At 42.4% G+C, this 20,057-nt stretch overlaps 1 protein-coding gene across 3 annotated transcripts in view; it reads left to right on the top strand.

Moving 5' to 3' along the window:
- gas7b (growth arrest-specific 7b) overlaps nt 1-20,057 on the top strand; it is a 526,445-nt gene that overhangs the window by 339,814 nt on the left and 166,574 nt on the right. For all 3 annotated transcript variants that reach the window (XM_063074230.1, XM_063074232.1, XM_063074231.1), the window contains exons 3-4: nt 12,807-12,884; nt 16,318-16,403. In XM_063074230.1, the coding sequence (XP_062930300.1) occupies nt 12,807-12,884; nt 16,318-16,403 (164 nt within the window). The remainder of the gene's footprint in view (nt 1-12,806; nt 12,885-16,317; nt 16,404-20,057) is intronic.

The following is a 20,057-nucleotide window of genomic DNA, read 5'->3' as shown; positions in this document are numbered from 1 at the left end:
TCTTGTTGCCATTTGCAAGATTTGTTTTTTTTTGCATGTGGGGGTGGGGTTGATGGTTTTTCTTTGAATGGCTTCCATGGTTTTCTTTGTTTTGTGGCTCTCTGGAGAAGAGGAATCTCAGACTCATGCGCTGCATACATAGTTCAATAATAAATGTACTTTGAACCTTGAGATTAATTGTGAAAACAAGGTACCATCTTCATCATGTGCATAAGGATTCCTCATTGCTTTATTGCTGAATTATTTTGGTTTTAAAGTCCTACATGTCAGCACATTCTCCTTATGCTGTGCATTCTTCCAGCTAACTAATTTAAGCTGCAAATAGAATACTGTTACGTACCCCGTAACTGGGTTGCCAAACCAGCAGAAATGGATCACTCAGTTGGAGTCTGGAGTACTAGAACTAAGAAAGTTTTATTAAAGAAACAAGCAACACATTAATCGAAAGGATAATAAATGCAACAGTTCAACAATGATAACCACACACGTGCACAGAATTAAGATAACAGCATCAATCAAGCTCTATCGTTGTCTAGGGGTAAATGACCAATTTCAAAATGACTCAAAGTTCAGTCCAGTTTGTAGTTCAGTTCGCAGTAATCGTTGCCATGGCGATGGACAAGGTGGGGGAAGAGAGACATAGAATAGGAACAACTCATCATTCAGCACAGCTTCACTCATAGACCAGCGGGATGGCTCACAAACAGCATTTGGGCGGGTCCTTGGTGATGTCACCTGAGGTCACCGACTGTGATCCCTCCTCCAGATGCGGTCGATCCTCTGCAGTGAACCCGGCACCCAGGCAAGGGCGGACACACACCGGGTTCCCGCTGATCGTACCTTTCCACCCTGGTCGTTGTCTGGCACTTCTCACCCACTCGTGAGAAGCGTACCGCTTCCAGGGTCTCGTTACCTCGGGTGGCGTGTGTGTCCTGCCTTAGCGAACCTGTCCCTTTTTATCCCCCTGCTGGGGTATCGCCTGTCCATCACTTCAAACAGTTCAGGGTTCAAAGGGGGGAGCCGCTCCAGACAGCTCTCCCTCCCACATCCCTTCATTACACATCTCCAGACGCTGCTCCATTGTTCCTTATCTCTCCTTCCCCTGAGGGCAGGTGGCAGACCAACTGCTGATGCCACTGATGCTAGCCCAGGCCAGCAAACATCTTAATTTTATGTGTATTCTCGTAACAATACTTACAAATCATATACGTCTCCCACTGTTCAGAAACTTTGGAGAGAGAAGGCAACACAAATTAAGCAGTGAAAACAGGATTGAAACTTGCAACCACTGTTACACTGATGCACTCAACAAAGTTATCAATTGTTCAAGTTCTTTTTATATAAGAAAAATGCACCATATCTTTTCTTCCCTTAAGCCTTAAAGGTCCCATGGAAATGGGCCCTTCTGCACTGAGTCCTTACTGGTCATTAAGCATGCATTTACACAATTGCGCTAATCCTGTGCTATTCAGTGCAGATCCACGTCAGCCCCCCACCCCAATCCATCACTCACCTACACTCTAGGGTAGAACTTTACATGTTCCACATGTGGGGGAAATGGGTGCACCCATAGACACGCCGTGTGGTCGCAGGGAGACCTCACTCGAGGTCAGAATAGAAATCTGTCTCTGGAGTTGTAAGGGAGTAGCTCCAGCCCTACTCAAGCACATCAGCTTGGAGATCTTGCTCAACTTGGTGGAAAATCTGGAAGCAAACTTGCCAAGATGACGGGGAATCCTGGCAAATTCTAGCTTTGCTTTTGGACCTCCTGTAGAGCACAACTAAGACATCAGCAGAGTTCAGCATTCCCCACTTAGTTCCCACTCTCTCCTTATCCATCTGCCTTTATGCCTCTCACCCGGCTCCACCTATTGCTAGCTCCATCTGCGCTCCTTGTAGACTGGCCATTCGGTCAAGGTGGCACCAAGTTGCAGTCTCTGTCAAGGTCATAGCTCAGGCTTAATTGTGTTTGAGGTTCATAGGTTAGTTGTCGGGAAGGGGCAGGTTCTGGGATCAGAGTTCCATGCAGGCAGGAGGCACGGGTGACTGTGATATCATAGGTACATGAGTCGGAGAGACCAAATCCGAGATTCTGTGTTTCGGGTTCGTTATTAGCAAGTCTAGAGTTCAACTCTGGAAGTTCAGGGTTGTCATTCATCATGGTCGCTGTGTCCTGAGGTCGATACCAAAAATTGAACCCTGAAGGTCAATGGGAAGTCCGGGAGCTGAGGAACAATGTACAAAGCCTGAGTCTGTGTTTGTTGGGAAAGTCGTGGACCTAATGCCTGCGAGTCCAAGTCCTCTGGAGGCTGGAAGCCAAAGACAGCCTGTCCTGGGGCAGGAGGGCTGTCTGGTGTGTGTGAGATGGGGGTATGGACTTGTTTTGCTGTTGCTGCTTGTGTTGTTCAGGAGAGATACGTATCATGTTAGGTTGGCTCTGGAATGTGTGGCAATACTTGCAGGGTCTGACACCTAGTGAGAGTTCACCATCATGAAAGATGTTCTGACATTGGCCTTCAAGCCAGAGATCACAGTGTTGCCAGATGCTGCAGGGGGTTGCAGAAGTGTAGTTTTATTCTCCCTTTCAAAGCGTGCATAAAAGCCATTGAGCTCATCTGAGAGTAAAGCATCACAACCATTCATGATGCTGGTTTTTATCTTGTAGAAAGTGATAACCTACAAATCCTGCCAGAGTTGACAGATTTTGTCTCTAACTTCATTTGGAATTGTTTTTTTTCACCCTGAAAATAACCTTCCATAGCTCGTACCTGGACTTCTAGTGTAGTTCTAAATCATCGTTCTTGAATACCACAGAACTAGCCCTCAGCAGACTTTGAGTCTCCTGGTTCATCCACGGCTTTTGGTTTGGTTACGTCTGGTATGTTCTTAAAGGCATACAATCATCCACACAGATCTTAGTGAAATTGGTGACAACTGTGGCATATTGATTCAGGCTTGAAGATGATTCCCCAAATATTGTCCATTCCAAAGCAAACCTGTAAGTGCTCCTCTGCCTCCCTTGTCCATACCTTCTTGGTCCTCTCTGCTGGTGCTATGGTCTTCAGTCTCTGCCTATTCTCAGGGAGTAGAAATACAGCCAGGTGATCAGACTTCCTGAAGTGTGCGTGTGGGATGGTAAGCACTCTTGATGGTGGTCCAGTGTGTTGGCTACTCTGGTTCCACAAATGATATATGTGATAATTATTCAGGGACTCTTTCAAGCCAGCCTGGTTGATGGCATTGGGGTGCAATTTTTTATGACTGCTGATCATGATGCTTAGCTCCTCCATTGCTTGCCTGAGGTGAAATGTACACCACTACCTCAGCAGATAAATTGGATGAAACTTATCTGTTCCTGGTCGGGTGAGCAGAACTGAGACGGAATGTCATCGCACCACGATGAGTTAATCGTGAAATATACTCCCCCTCCTTTACCTTTAAAAGACTGAACTGACCAGTCTTCATGGTAAATGGGGAAGCCATCGGGCTGCAGTGCTGTGTCTGAAATGGGGGTTAGCCATGCTTCTGTGAAACCAAGTACTCAGCAGTCCCTGATGTCCCTTTGGTACTGTACTCTTGCTGTGAGGTCTTCAATTTTATTTTCCGAGGACTGTACATTTCCTGGCAGGATAGTCAGGAGTAGGATATGAAGCCTCTGTCTTTCAAACATACCTATAGGCCAATGCACCGTCCCCCTACTGTTTTGTTAAAGAGAATTGGACTTATGACCAGACTCTTCAGTCCAGGATCTGCTGTCATCGCTAGATTTGAGTATCAATAGATTTTTTTATTAACATCTTAAAATGATGCTGCTACTGATGGTTGTGACTATGGACCCCCGCTGTAGTGCTCCTAAATGGGAAAATTTGATGATTCCCATTGGAGCTGCTTGCAAAGAGTCACCGCTTGTCGGCGCTATCTTGCTTTTCGTTGCAACAGATGATAAATAAATGAATCTGAATCTCCCTTCTATTTTTTAGTACAAAGAATGAAGGGCATCATCCCAAAACATTGACTGTCTATTTTCCTCCATACATCCAGAGTTCCTTCAGCTTTTTCTGTGTTGCTCCAGATTCCAGCATCCGCAGTCCCCAGTGTCTCTGGAAATGTAATGGGGGAACAATGCGGGAAATTCAGTGCACAACTGCTTGTGATAGCCCAGCAAAGTCTGCACTGAAGGCTTGGCAGCATTGGACGTGGAGGTGGAGATTAAATCTCAAGGAATATGCTCTCAAAATGGGCAACTCTGGCATGACAGCTTAGAAAATGTGTCATGGGTCTTTTTATAGATCAGTAACGTTGGTAACAGACTGCTACCTGTGTCCCTTCATGTTACTATGGAAACCATCCACCCTTGTGATTATGTAATCTGAGCATCAGGATTTGCAGAAGCAAAATGATTTTGGTTCCTGTTTCGAAAAGCAACACAATCAACTTGCCACCCTTGTCATGCACCACTAATTTGCACCTGCGGTGGTTTTGAAAAGTGATCTCAGGGGTAGTAGTGAGGTCAAGTTGCTGCTGTTACAAAAGCTGGAAATGCCATGTACTGAGAACCCTGCTGAGAAAGCAAAGGGAAACATGATTGTAGTCCTAGATTGAGTGGTTGCCATGGAGACTGTCCATGTAAACAAGACTACTTGCCTACCACCTGACAAGTATCTAATACTGTGATTTCAAACTCTATGTTAAAAGAAGGCATCAAAGAGAACCAAGAAGAGATTTTAAAAAAACGAATGTAGAAAATTAAGAGCAGTAAAACAATTGAAATAACTCATCCACTAATAATAGCAATATACATCCATGAATATTTCATTTTACTTTATTTAGCGATAGTGCGGAGTAGGCCCTTCTGGCCTTTTGAGCCATGCTACCCCAGCAACCTCCGATTAACCCTAACCTAATCATGGGGCAATTTACATTGACCAACTAACCTTACCGAACGGCACCAGAATTGAACTCTGAACTTCAGGATGCGCCGAGCTGTAATGACGTCGGCCTAGCTGCAATGCTACTATTACGCCCGAGATGTCATGCTGTCATGATCCCAAAATACAAGCACAGGTAGCCTTGGAAATGGTGGATGCTTCAGTTGTCACCTTTTAAAAATCTGTGGGTTATGTTTCTGCATACTGGATGGGTTCAGTCATAAAACCTCATGTTTGAAAAAAGAGGGTGAGAAACTAGGGAGATGCAGACCAGTTGCGCCATTATCTGTAGGAAGGAAAATGCAAGTGGCTATTAGAAAACATGTGATAACAGGACTTTTAGAAAATTGATATAGATTAGGTATTAGATGCATATTAACAAATTTATATAAAATGATTTGTCAAATATAATTTTCCGCTCTTAATTTTTTTGAGGATATAGTACGTAAATCAATGAGATCAAGTGTGGTTTATTCACAAGCCCAAGAAAATCTGCAGATGCTGGAAATCCAAAGCAACACACCCAAAATGCTGGAGGAACTCAGCAGACCACACAGAGTCTATGGGGGGAAAAAAAGTGAACAGTTGCTGTTTCGGGCCGAGATCCTCCTTCAGGGCTGGAAAGAAAAGGGAGAAGTCAAAGTAAGAAGGTGGGGGGAGGGGAAGGAGTAGTACAAGGTGGTAGGTGAAACCGGGAGGGGAGATGGTTTGAAGTAACGAGCTGGAAAGATGATTGGTGAAAGAGATACAGGGCTGGAGGAGGGGGAATCTGATCGAGAGGATAGAAGACCATGGTAGAAAGGGAAGATGGAGGAGCACCAGAGGGAAGTGATGGGCAGGGAAGGAGATGAGATAAAATTAGGGGAATGGTGAAGGGGAGGAGGTCTGATTTATTTGCATTTCTTGAAGGTTTTACCATGGTATAAAAGATTAGTTCATCCCACTGAAAGATGTTGAGTTTCTATGGTTGTTTGGTTCTGACTGGTTCATAATTACCCAATCCTCCAATTATTAGAAATTACAATATTTCTGGCGTATTTTGCTCGGGAACAAAGGAAGTGATATATAATTTTCTAACGCAAACACGAGGAAATCTGCAGATGCTGGAATTTCAAACAAGACACATAAAAGTTGCTCGATGGATCCCTCCCCCTCCTGTCTTCTCCTATCATTTTGGATCTTCCCCTCCCCCTCCCACTTTCAAATCTCTTACTAGCTCTTCTTTCAGTTAGTCCTGACGAAGGGTCTCGGCCAGAAACGTCGACTGTACCTCTTCCTAGAGATGCTGCCTGGCCTGCTGTGTTCATCAGCAACTTTGATGTATAATTTTCTAACACTAGCAATCTGTCCCCTACCTACTGGATTCCTAATCATTGTTGCTGTCTTGCCATGATGTGATACAGATTTTTTTGCACAAATGATGATCCAGCCTTGAGAAGCTTGCTGAAAATTTCATACAGCTAAAGGTGTACATTTGGTGTTCTATTTATTATCCTGGGTAACTGGCCTTGTCCCGTATTTGCATGCAAAATGAAAGTGTTTACTAATAAAGAACTGAGGATAGCTGCATCAAAGAAATAAACCAAGAAAATTACAGGCCAGATCATAGGCAGAAATGGGACTGGAGAAAGCACTACGTGAGACAGTGTTAACAATCATTCAGAAATATCAAGGTTATGTTAGGAGAATAAAGATGGTTTTGCTTAGAGAAGTCCATGTCTCACTAACTGATTTTTTTTGGGACAGTTGCAACCTGGAAGATAGTTAAGGATACAAAATTCATGAATTCTTAGACAAGATGATGTCCCTTACAGCAAACTGACCTGTAAATACTCAGTAATCAAAATCTTTCTGATCCAAAATTGGCTCAGTATCAGGAAGCTACTTGGAGACTATATGTGATTGGAAGGATATTGCATTGGGATTTTGTTAGGCTCAGTAATCCATTCTTATATGTCAATGAAATAGTGTCAAATGTAGCAAGCATAAAGAAGAACATTGCAGAGAAGTCAGAAATTAACTCTGTTTCTGGTAAGGTGGCAATGCGCTTAGATGCAGCAGCCTCCCCGAGGCCAACCAGAAGTGTCTTTGTCTTTTATTATGTTTTTTTACCATCACAAGGCACTGCTGGACATTAAGAACTGCAGGTACTATGGATCTACCCCATCAACAAGTTGCTTGTTAGTGGAGAAAGCGGAACAGCCAAACTGTGTTTCTGCTTGCCACAGAAAGACGTTGTGGCCAGTGCATGAAAGCAGTGTGCAGTCTAACAGCGAGTGATTATCTTGGATGTTTTTCTTGTTAACGCAAGACCCTGTTGGACTTTGGTAATATAGAATACTGCAAGTCTGGTTCACTGGTTCATTGGCGAGACTGATGGTGGGGGAGCTGCGTGGCCTTGGTGTTCCAAGGGCTAGACCTCATATTGTGGTGTTTCCTTTTGCAGCCGCCATGAAAGAAGACGGTGGAGGTGGTGTGGCGCGGTATCTGGGCTGAATTGAGGGGTAGGCGCCTCCTGTCAGTGCTGCCCTCTAGTGTTCATTAAGCTGAATTACATTCATGCATGCGTGCATTCGTCTGCTGAGGGCTGTTCTTACTGACAATATTCATGCTCCATCAATCTATGAGTCATGACACTAAGGGATTTGGGGTACATTATATATTTATTTTGTGTGACTGTATACTTACTGCTATCTTATATATGCTATATGTGCCTTGTGCTGTATATCAGTGGTCCCCAACCTCCGGGCTGCAGACCGATACCGATCCGCGAAGTATGCAGGGGTGCAGCGGTAGCTGGAGTGCACCCAGCACCTCTTTAAGGAAAAAGCCGAAATAAACAAGCTAATTAATTAGGTGCCGTCTAGCATGTAAATGTCAACCCAGATCAGAGGCGATTGCCGATTTCATTTGCTCTACGCGATGTTCACTCCTTTTCCAGGGCGCTGGAGCCTTTAGCTGTTCCATTATTTGGTCAATTTAAACGCCCTCCCAGACCGGCTGAAAAGACAGGGCTGTCAGGATCGAGGTGACATGCTGAATCTACACAAACTTTTAATAAAGTATAGGCGCTGCTGTGCTTCCTTTGTAATGACAGTTACGTGCTGGTCCCAGGACAGATCCTGTGACACTTTTCAGAGAGAGAAACGTCGATCCTTAATGCCGAGGAATTTAAAGTTATTGACCCTCTCCACCTCAGTTCCTTTAATGAAGACTGGCTTCTGGGTGGCACCTAATTAATTAGCTTGTTTATTTCGGCTTTTTTCTTAAAGATGTGCTGGGTGCGCTTCGGCTACCGCTGCACCCCTGCATACTTCGCGGCCCGGTATCAGTCCGCGGCTCGGAGGTTGGGGACCACTGCTGTATATGACTTTTGGTACTATGTTTTGCACCTTGGTATTCCTGAGTATTTATGTAGGGTTGAATGATAATTAAATTAGAACTTATGTGCTTGAATGTGGAGAAAAGCTGCTGGAATGAATACAAGGTCAGGTGGGCAGTAAAAAAAGCAAATGGAATTTCATCAAAAATGTGAGACGTACAGCATTAGTGAGTGCAAACAGACAAGTACAGCATAAATAGTAGAATACGGAGAAAAGTAGAGAAGCAGAGGGATGTTACACAGTTTCCATGAGCACACTGGGAGCTAAAATGTTTCTGGAGCAGAGTTTAGTAAGTCATTTTTAATTGGATTGTACCTCTTCCTAGAGATGCTGCCTGGCCTGCTGCGTTCGCCAGCAACTTTTATGTGTGTTGCTTTAATTGGATGGAATGGTCTTTATTAACCTTGATGAGCATTTTTTTTTCAAGCCATGAAGCTCAAACTACCAGGCAGAGCTAAAGAGTTGATCGAATTTTGTTAGCTGAATTTCTTGGGGCTCTGAACCAAGTTTGTTTGTACTCATTCAGTTTCATGATGTGAATTATTACAAGGGAACTGAAGAGCCTTCCTTTCCAGCACATTCCAATTTCACATTGCTGCGAGTGTTTAGCCTTGTATACTTTAATAAGCACGTATAATAAAATTAGAATCCTAGCTTACAGTGGATTGTCACTGATAGGTTTATCCTAATGGGAAACTTTATACCTGTGGTTTTATACCCTGCCTCTCTTTGCACTACAGTGAAATCTGTGTAACATTGTAAGGACTACATGTTGCAAACCAGCTTGGGGATTTCTGACCTGCAGCCTTACTTACTTATCTTTTGATTTATCTATCTATCTATTTATTTATTGAGATACAGTGCGGTTTCGGCCCTTTGAACCACGTTGCTTAGCAACTCCCCTATTTAATCCCAGCCCGAACACGGGACAATTTACAATGATCAGTTAACCTACCAACCAGTGTGGGAGGAAACCGGAGCACCTGGATGAAACCCACATAGTTACAGAAAAACCATATAAACTCCTTACAGGTAGTTGGGGGGATGAACCCGAGTTGCCTGCAAGTAGCCTCCAAGTCCACATGTTTTTGGAAACTGGATAAAAATGGAGATATTTTCTTTTAATTTAAATTATTTTAGTATTGTGCAAGATAAGTATAATGTACCTTTTTTTTTTCTCCTAGCATTTCAGCTTCTTCAACTTAGTTTCAATATATCAAAATTGTTTCTAGGCAAAATACAATGCCTCGTAAAAGTATTCAGCCCTCAACCCTTTGTTCATATAAATGAGTATTGCAAATTCAGGATTTGATCAATTTAACTGAGAATTTTTATTTGTGAATCACATGCTCTTTTTTTTTATCACAGTACAGTAGAGCCCAAAAACAGGGAAAATTGTAAAGCATGAAAAATTGAAAATTCAAAACCTGACATGTCAACACTTCAAATGTATTCATCCCTCTTTGCTCAGTGCTTAGTTGAATGAACCACCTCTCGCAGCTATTACAGCCAGTAGCCTTTTTGGATGAGCCTCTATTAACTTTGCACAGAGTGATGAAGCAAGATTTGCCCATTCCTCCTTGGAAACTTGCTCAAACTGTGCCAGGTGGATAGCATCTTGAGGTCTTGCCAGAGCTGTTTGTTTGGGTAAAAGTCAAATCTCTTGACTGGACCACTCAAGGACATAAATTTTCTTCATTTGAAGCTATCCATGGTTGCTCTGGCAGTGTGCTTTAGGTTGTTGTACTGCAGAAAGACCAAGTTCCTCCCCAGTTAAAACTTTCTGAAAGAAGCTGGCAGGTTTTTAATCCAGGATCTCTCTGTATTTAGCAGCATTCTTCTTCCCAATAATCCTGACCAGATTTCCAGTCCCTGCTGCTGAAAAGCATCCCCATAGCGTTATGCTACCACCACCATACCTTACAATAGGGATGGTGTTACCTGGCTAATGCACAGTATTAGATTAACACCAGACGTACCTCCTAATAGTAAGGCCAAAAAGTTCCATTTTAGTCTCATCCGACCACAAGACCTTCTTCCAAGTCTTTTCAGTATCTTTTAAGTGACGCTTTGCAAAGTTTGTATGGGAAAGGATATTTTTGTTTGAGCCTGGGCCTTCTCCTAACCAGTATTCCATAAATACACTTTTTGTGCAAGATGTTACAGATTGTGGAGCCATGAACTTCATCTGCATTTGCAGCCACAGACGTTAGCTGCTTCATCTGAGTGACAGTTGATGGTACATTAGCATCTCTTACAAGTGCTACCGAGCACCAAGAGGGGTGGCCTGGCATTTCACATATGAGGGTCTTTGCCCCACTGACCCCCTGTTGCCTAGGGTGAATAGCCGTCAACCCTGCCAACAGTGCAATTGCTTTGGTGCGGATAAGGTGTGAGTCGCCCAATGATCAGCCACAACACAAATATGAAACAATATACCAAGTGCGAGTAAATAATTATACTTTATAGCAAATTTTTCGTGTTGGGTTAGTCGAAACAACTACAAGAAAAGGCGCCACATAAGTAACTTATAAGTCTTGTGCACATAATATTTTAATATTGGAGCTCACGCCTCGGATTCCATCCACAACGTCCTTCCGAGACTCCGGCCACCCTCCGAACCCCCGAGGTTCGGTGTCTGCCGCCCAGGAGCCCCGTCCGTTCCGCACATGTCCGTCCTCTCCGCTTGCCTCCTGAAAAAAGCCCACGCTCCTCAACTCAGCACACATATACAAGATAACAGAACATGACTTCCATTGGCTAACAAATGAATACAATTTCCATTATCTCCCTGTATAACCCAAACATTGCAGTTACAGAGAACCCCTTGCTCAGCAGTTAACATTACGAGAAGCCATTTTAATATAACACTTCAGAGAAGCCATTTTGGTAATAAGTGATCAACAGTTAACAGTCCACCTAGTTTACTGAGAGCCCTACACATATTTTCCCCACTTTTCACAATGGCCTACACTGAGCTCTTATACCAAACTGCTCCCACAATGTGGCATTTTGACAATAAAACTGCTCTCTGGAACCTTGGGGAAAGGTGACCACTTTCCAAATCACCAAAGCTACCTCATAATGAAGGCACTGATCGATGCTGAAATGCACATCTGTGTTCAGTGTGCTAAAGCAATCTTCAGCGATCTGTTGAAAAGAATCTTCAAAGATTAAGACTTTTAAAGACCACATGAAACTTGTGGTCTACTGGGAGGTAATGGTCCCTGCTACTCTGCTTCTGAAACATAAAATAAACAGTTAATTGCACCAGAAAGAGCTACTAAAACTGTCCAAGAAAAATTCTCCAAATCCATTTCTGGGTGGAGGCCTTGTTAACATCTGGCCCCCACACTCAGACCACATTGCCCTCATGCACAATACAAACAAACTGCTAATATCTCCATCACAACAAGGGATTACCAGATGGAAGTGCCCAGAGAAAATAATTTGTGGATGATATCAGTCTCCTTGAAAGTGTTGAACATCTGTATTGCAGAAAATGAAAAATGGGATTAATGTAGGCTTAACATAAATGGGTTAGTGCAGACTTGGGGGCCAAATGGCATCTCTGTAGGACTTTAGTATGGGGGTTCCTGTAGGAGGATTAAAATTGAAGAAGTAACTTTAAAAATGTATCCTCTGGTTACTAGAGTCTAGTACATATAACAGAAATTATCAGTGGAAGGAAAGTGTAGCCTATACCCATCAAATACCGCCTTCCCCAGCTGAGACGCATCCTGTGAGCGCCACACAGGGCACAGTAGCCACCTGCGTTCCTATAGAATTGAAGTGGAAGCAAACATTCCCCATTCCAGAGGGATTGCTAAGAAGAGAGAGATGAGATAATAGTATTGATAGCAGGAGGGGAAAAAAATCAGAAGTCCCAGCTTGAATATTGACTGTCCATTTCCTTCCAAAGATGTTGCCTGATCCATTGAGGCCTCCTATGTCTTTGTGTTGCTCCAGATTCCAGCATCTGCAGTCGCTTTTGTCTCCAAAAATCCTAACTTGCGCATGTCCATAAATCAGCAAGGGCATGAATCTGGTGAGCTTTAGACTGGGGCAGGCAGCCGGCCGACACCTGAAAAACAACAGCAAAGACATGGAACTATAAAATGATCCTTGGTGTATAATTGCATCAAAGCATGAGTTTGTGCCTTTAGGAGAGGAGAAATTAGACTGGCAAATAATCTGCAAAAGCTGAAGATAACAAAAAATCTTGTTTGGCTCTTCGTGAAGACAAATATCTTGGCTTCCAGTTTATTTTTTGGCAGTAATTTTATCAACTAATGATCAGCTGATTGTTGATATCTTGCATGTACGTTCATCTCCATAGGTTTAACTGGACACAAGGCGAGGTGTTCAGTGATCGGACCTTCATGTCATTTAAAGTGTGTTTAGTATTTTGCTATAATTTGATTCTCTTCAGTTTTTTATAAGCCAATTTACATGAAACTCCTTTTTGTATACTGAAATTTTTCTTTTATTCCAGAAACAACCTGGGAAAGACCAACCAGTACTCCGGGGACCCCGAAGACTGCGATGACACAGATGAATTCCATGCTCACAGGTAAAGGGGCGATGAAACTGTTGATCACTAAAAGCTAGTTAGGATTGATCTCAAGTTAAAATAGGTTTTTGTAACTTACAAAAATGCAGTGGAACACTTTTAAAGATAAATAGAAACAACCAAAGACATACAATATGCTAAAATGATGAGCATTTTAATAGAATAAGAATGGAGTAGAATAGTGCTAATGAATGTAGTGATATCCAAGCCAAGACAGGTTTTCAATGGAGTAGTCTCGTTGGTTCACTATTTGCATTGCTTGTGTTGTGCCTACTTCATTGAAAAATAACTTAAGCATTTTGGTGAATAAGTGAATTTTCGATATTGGTTGATCAGATGAAGTATGGCTGCACCATTCTAGTATGTTCAGAAGCCATTTGTGTTCATATAATGGTTGGCATTTGTTCTGATAATTAATTGGGTGTGTGTCACTTTCTGCTTGAGAGCCCATTGAAATGACTGCAGTGAGGCACTGTGTTCATACTGTTGGCTCCATGTAGGAAACGGTTCCTGTATCAGAGCCCAATAAAACTGAATTACATAGGTTTAGTGTGAGGGGATCTGAGGAGGACCATCATCACCCAGAGAGTAGTGAGTAATGGGAAGGCACATCCTGGAAGTGGCTGAAGCTGTGTCACTCCATTCTTTAAGAAGGGAGGGAAGCAAAAATCAGGAAATTAGCCTGCCTTCAGTAGTTGACGAAATGTTAGGCTACATTATCAAAGATGAGGTTCTGGGGTACTTGGAGGCACATAAAATAGGCCAAAGTCAGCATGGTTTCCTTCAGGGGATATTTTGCCTGACGTATCTCTTGGAATTCTTTGAGGATACAACAGGAAACAAAGGAATATCACTGGATATTGTTCACTTGGATTTTTGGAAGGCCTTTGACAAGGTGCTGCACATAAGGCTGCTGAACAAGATAGGAGCCTATGGTATGACAGGAAGGAGACTAGCAAGGGGAGAAGATTAGCTAACTAGCATGGAAAGAAGATTAGTAGAAGTCAGAGTGGGAAGAAAGAGGGCCTTTTCTGGTTGGCTGGCAGTGCTAATAGTGTTCCACAAGGGCCAGTGTTGTGTCCACTATTCACTTACAGTATATGTTGATGATGTGGATGACGGAATTGATGGCTTGTAGCCAAGTTTGCAGATGATACAAAGATAGGTGGAGTAGCGTGTGGTGTTGAGGAAGCAGGAAGTCTGCAGAGTACTTAGTAAGATTACAGATAAGGCACAGTAGCATAGTCGTTAGCATAACACTCTTACAGTGCCGGTGGCCAACTGTTTCTAAGGAATTTGCAAGTTCTCCCTGTCACCCTGTGGGTTCTGTCCAGATGTTTCAGTTTCCTCACGCATTCCAAAGACGTAAAGGTTATACTGTAGGTTAATGGGTCACGTGGGCGGAATTGAACAGCAGGGCTCACTGGGCTGTGCTGTATCTCTAAAAAATAATAAATTAGCAGAATGGGCAAAGAAATAGCAGATAAAATACTGTGTAGGGAAGTCTATGGTCTTGCACTTTAGTAGAAGGAATAAAGGTGTAGACTATTTTCTAATTCAGAAATCAGAGATACAAAGGGACTTGGAGTCCTATGCAGTTTCCCTGAAGGTTAACTTGCAAGTTGCATTGGTAGTAAGGAAGGCAATTGCAATGTTTGCATTCATTTCCAAAGGAGTAGAATATAAAAGCAAAGATGTAATGCTGAACACATTGATCAGACCATATTTGGAGGATTCTGAGCAGTTTTGGGCCCCACATCGAAATAAGGTTGCTCATTCCTAATGAAGTATAGCCTCTCTCATGCTTTCATCATAGCTGCATCGATATGTTGGGCCCAGGAAAGATTCTCAGATATATTGACACCCAGGAACTTGAAACTGCTCACTCTTTTCACTTCAAATTACTCTGAGGATTGCTGTGTGTTCCCTCATGTTACCCTTTCTGAAGTCCACAATCGAACAATATTTTATATTGGGAGCTCAGATGTGCAGAATTGATTCCTAGGCTAACTTAAGTCATACTGAAGATGATATTTGTTGCAGGCGTATGCAAATAATTTACCCTACACTCCTCCCTAACCCTCAAAATGGTGACTGCTCAGAGAAGATTTAAACAAAGATCTCATTGCTGCTTGCAGCCCTAGCCCTTGACCTGCAAATTACAATCAGTGCCTTTGGGATAAAAGGGGAGTATGTGAATAAAACAATTGAAAGTGTCAGTGAAGGCAGAGAGCTCATTGTTGAGGCTTCTAAAACCTCAGTCTGAACACAATGGAGACTGATTACAGAGTGGTTATGCAGCTTTATTAGAAAGTATCTTGCACTTCAGAAGTATTACCATCTTCTAGCATGGTGGTTTGAAGACTCACTTTGTGAGAACTCCCAAGTTTATAAATGAACAAAAAGGTCACTTCAATAAAGTAGCTCTATTATTTATGACTGGCAAGAGGATTGAATCTTTGGTGCACTATCAGGGATTGATCTGAATTGTTTAATAGGAATATGATTGCGGAGGAGAATTTCAAAATGTTTTATAATATGCTCTCAGTCAACCTTAAATTCATTTTTATTGCGGCTAAACACCTTAAAAGACAGAGAATAATTTGAAGTTAGTTGACCCTACTTCCAGCAATATGACTTTGATTCCTTCATTTATTTAGAGATGCAGTGCAGAACCCAACAGCCCACCAAATTAACTCTAGCCTAATTACAGGATAATTTACAATGACCAATTAACCCACCAGCCAGCTGGTGATGTAGTGGCATCAGAACTGGACTTCGAGGCAAGTGGTCCTGGGTTCGAATCCAGCCGGCTCCTTACTTGCTTTCCATCCATGCAGGGTTGAGCATCAAGTTAGCAACTAGGCTTCGTAAAAAACAGATAAATGTTAAAAGAAATGGTAAGGTTGTCCTATGCACAACAAGGCATGGAGAGGAACAATAATTAACCCACTTACTGGGACATCTTTGGACTGTGGGAAGAAATTTGTTACGGAGGACTTGGAAATTGAACTCCGAATTCTGTAATGATATGAACTGTCATAGTTCATATGATATGAACTATCATAGTTCATAGTGCTATGAACTCCGAATTCATAGCACTAACTGCTATGCTATGGTGTTGCTTATACTGTGCATGATTGTTTGGTTCTTTCAGGAGAGATTTGTTGCCTGGTTTGTGTGTTTCAAAGTGACCCGATGAAGGTAATTATGATTATGTCTGCTACCTTTTGTCTCTGTAACCACCTTGTTTCCTTTGCTCTTCTGCAATAAAATATCTTTACTGCTTTATTCCAAGGAAGCACTTTGTGGAATATCTAAAACCAAAGGATGATTAAGTGTCTGGAAATTATTGGACTTAACACCAAGAAACTGTAAACATTGGACTGCACCAGTTTCTTTATTGAATGTGGTATTTGTGCTTGTATTGCAGTGAATGGCTTTCACTCCTCGGGGAGTCTGTCACACCATTCGGAGTCACAGCATGTGTCCTTGAGAAAGACCAGCAGTGATCCACAGGTATCTATAATCTGCACCCAACTTTGTCACAAGGATTTCATATTTCCAAGGAGCATTTTCCGTCTCATAGAGTATGACAAAACTGCGGTCATCAAACATTCTAAGCTCCCATCTCTGATGATCTCAGTTGCAGCAGCTAGGCAGCCCCATTATAGGAATGTTTACATTTTCTTCCTGTCTGTCCAACTTTATATGGAACAGGTCATTTAATCTCTACAATCTATTCCACCATTTCATAAAATCATCGCTGAGCAGTAACCTATCTCTGTATCTCCACATTTGCCTTGATACATCCCATAATATCTTTGATTACCATTCTAGGATTTAAAGCTGATATTTTACCTCGCTTTATTAGTATTTTAATTTGTGTGTAAAAGGTTATGGTTCTGTGTTGGATAGGCATCACAGTCATGCGAAATTAAAATGTGTCTTCCAGTCCACTGAGAGAGTACTAACCCTCAAATACCGATTTAAGCTAATCCTATTGAAGCCTGTTCATCATATCAACATTGGACATAATTTTGCACAGCTCCTTAGAACCTTCTCTTCACTTCCTTCCTCCAAGAAGAACAAACCCTGGCCTCTACTGTACTCCATCCATTATTAAGGACCCCCATTACCCAGGACATGCCCTCTTATTGCTACCGTCAAGGAGCAAGCACAGGAGACTGAAGTCACGCACTCAGCTTTTTGGAACAACTTCTTCCCGTGCATCATTGGATTTCTGAATGGACAGTGAACCATGTACACTACATGCCTACTTTTTGCTTTTTTTTTGCTCTCTTTTTGCACTGCTTAACTTAATGTTAGATATAGATAGATATAGAGGGCACAGTTTTAAGGTGCTTGGAAGTAGGTACAGAGGAGATATCAGGGGTAAGTTTTTTACGCAGAGAGTGGTGAGTGCATGGAATAGGCTGCCGGTGATGGTGGTGAAGGTGGCTGTGATAGGGTCTTTTAAGAGAATCCTGGACAGGTACGTGGAGCTCAGAAAAATAGAGGGCTATTGGTAACCCTAGGTAACTTCTAAGATAAGGATGTGTTCGACACAGCTTTGGGGCCTGTATTGTGCTGTAGGTTTTCTATGTTTCTATCTATGTTTATATATGTAATATGTTTTGATATAAATATATAAAATTGTAATTTACACTTTTGAAAGAATATAATGTATTGCAATGTACTGCTGCTGTAAAAGAACAAATTTCACGTCATATGCCGGTGATATTAGCCTGGATTTTGATTCTGATTCCTCGTGCCTTTGACATTTTTCTGTACCTTTTTTCCCAAACTGGAGGGCACAAGTCCAGAGTTATTAGCTGTATTTATTGACTGATTTCGCGATACAGCATGAAGCAGGTCCTTCTGACCCTTCAAGCCACACCACCCAGCAACCCTATAACCTTGATGAACCCAAACCTAATCACGGGACAATTTACAATGACCAATTAACACTGCCCAGTGCATCTTTGGACTATGGGAGGAAACCGGAGCACCTGGGGGAACCCACACATTCCACGGTGGAGGGCGTACAGAGACTCCTCAGAGAGCAGCACTGAAATTGAACTCTGAACTCTAGAGCACCTGAGCTGCAATAGCGTCGCACTAGCCGCTGTGCTATAATGATGTCCTTGTACCAGTTATCATGGTCTTCCTGGACTTTTCAAACAGAAGAAAACCTTTATACACTTTTTTAAAGTTCTTTTTATTTTCTTAAGATATCTAGTTTATTCTGATTTCCTCTGATTTCCTCTCTTTTCCTTTTGCCCTTGCCATTCTTCCTTTGCCAGTTCTATCACTACGTGTAAGGTGGAGTGTAATCAATTTGAGAGGACCCAGACTTAAATAATACTCCCGGATGTTATTCATTCAGGCGCAATGTAGTTAAATCTCCTGGAATATCCTTAACTAGAGCATGTTATCTTATTAGTATCCATGGAAACTGGGAAGCAATTCTGTGACTCACTTCCTGTGCTGCCTTCCATCAACATTATCTGTGATTGGTAGCTGCGTGATTATGTATTGGAGCTAAAGTACATCATTCTGCTATTGAGCTGTCAATAAAAAAGCTTCCTATTATTATGTTAATGACTTAATGTGGAAATGACATTAATCTGCACTTTGAATAGTTCTCTCCATCTGAATGTCAGTGGCCTGAAGCAGTCTTCATTTTAGATCTATGCACAGGGCCTGGCGACTGGACTGGATAAGAGAGTGTGATAGCTTGCTGCTTGAGCGCTCTTCCATCTCTTTAAGTGGCACATAAAGCTGACAGCGGGGCCTGCAATAACATAACTGTTAATGTGTGTCTCATCTGGCTTTTCATTGTAGCAAGAAGAACAATGACCTGCTTTTGTCCTCGTGCATGCTAATCTGTTAAATGGGTCCTTTGGGCAGAACGCTTATCACTTTATTTACAAATGGCTCTGAGCTGCATTAATATATTTGCATTAAAGGCCCATTATTCCAAACCTAAGTGAGAAATGAGTCCAGAATAGGATCATCCTCATGAAAATTCTCATTCCAAAGTGCCAACAGCCTACTCTGCTCCATAGATGCTTCCTGACTTGCTGTTCCTCCAGAATTTTGCACGTGTTGTGCATCTGCAGAATCTCTGTGTTTAGAATAGAATTGATGATTCTTTTATATTGAAGTGTTGAAGATATACAGTGGCACAATGCAAGTCTGCATTTTAACGGTCCCAGAGACCTGGGTTGAGTACTGTTGTCAGCTGCATGTTGTGTGGAACTTGCTTGCTCCCCCTGAGGCTGTGTGAGTTTTCACCAGATGCTCCAGCTTTCACCCACGTTCGTGTGCTGTGATGGTTATTTGGCCCCTGGCATGTGGGGGAGTGGATGAGAATGTAAGATTAGTATAAATGGGTGGTTGATGGTTGTCATGGACTTGATGAGCTGAAGTGCCTGATTCTGTGCTGTATAACTCCATGTTGATATTTCATATTTGTAAACTGAAGCCAAGCCCTTCTAATATTTAAAATTCAATAGACCATCAAACAGTACACCACAGGACAGGCCCTACAGCCCACAATGTTGTGTCTAACTGATTAAATCAATGACTCCCAATTAATCTAACTTTTGTTCCTCACACATTGACCATATCCTCCCTTCTCAGCATATTCATTTATTTATCTGAGAGTCTCTTAAACAACTCCACCAACTGCCCGTCAATGCATTCCAGACACCCACTGTTCACTGTGTGAATAGATACTTACCTTGCACACCTTTTTAAAATGTCACCCCTCTCCCCTTAAGTACATGCCTCCTTCCGGGGAAAAAAATTTGGCTGTCTGTCTATGTGTTGCATCATTTTATAAATTACTTTCAAGTCTTGCCTCAGCTTCTATCTCTGTAGAGAAAACAGCCCCAGCTTGTCCAACCTCTCCTTAAAACACCTCTGCTGCAAACCAAGCAGCATCCTTTCCTCTGGGTCCCTCTCCGAAGTCTTCCTGTAATAAGGTGAGCAGGAATGAACGCAATACTCTAAATGTGGCCAAACGAGAGTTTCATAAAGCTGTTACAAAATTTCCTGGCTTTTGAACTCAGTGCCTTGACTGATGAAGGCGAGCAAGCTGTACATCTTCTTTACCACCTGTGCGGCCACTTTTGAGGAGCATATACCTGGACCCCAAGGTCCTCC

This window comes from Mobula hypostoma, chromosome 22 (genome assembly GCF_963921235.1).
Source record: "Mobula hypostoma chromosome 22, sMobHyp1.1, whole genome shotgun sequence".
Lineage (NCBI taxonomy): Eukaryota > Metazoa > Chordata > Chondrichthyes > Myliobatiformes > Myliobatidae > Mobula > Mobula hypostoma.
Note: the sequence above shows the minus strand (reverse complement) of the source record. Positions and strands in the feature narration are given on the sequence as shown.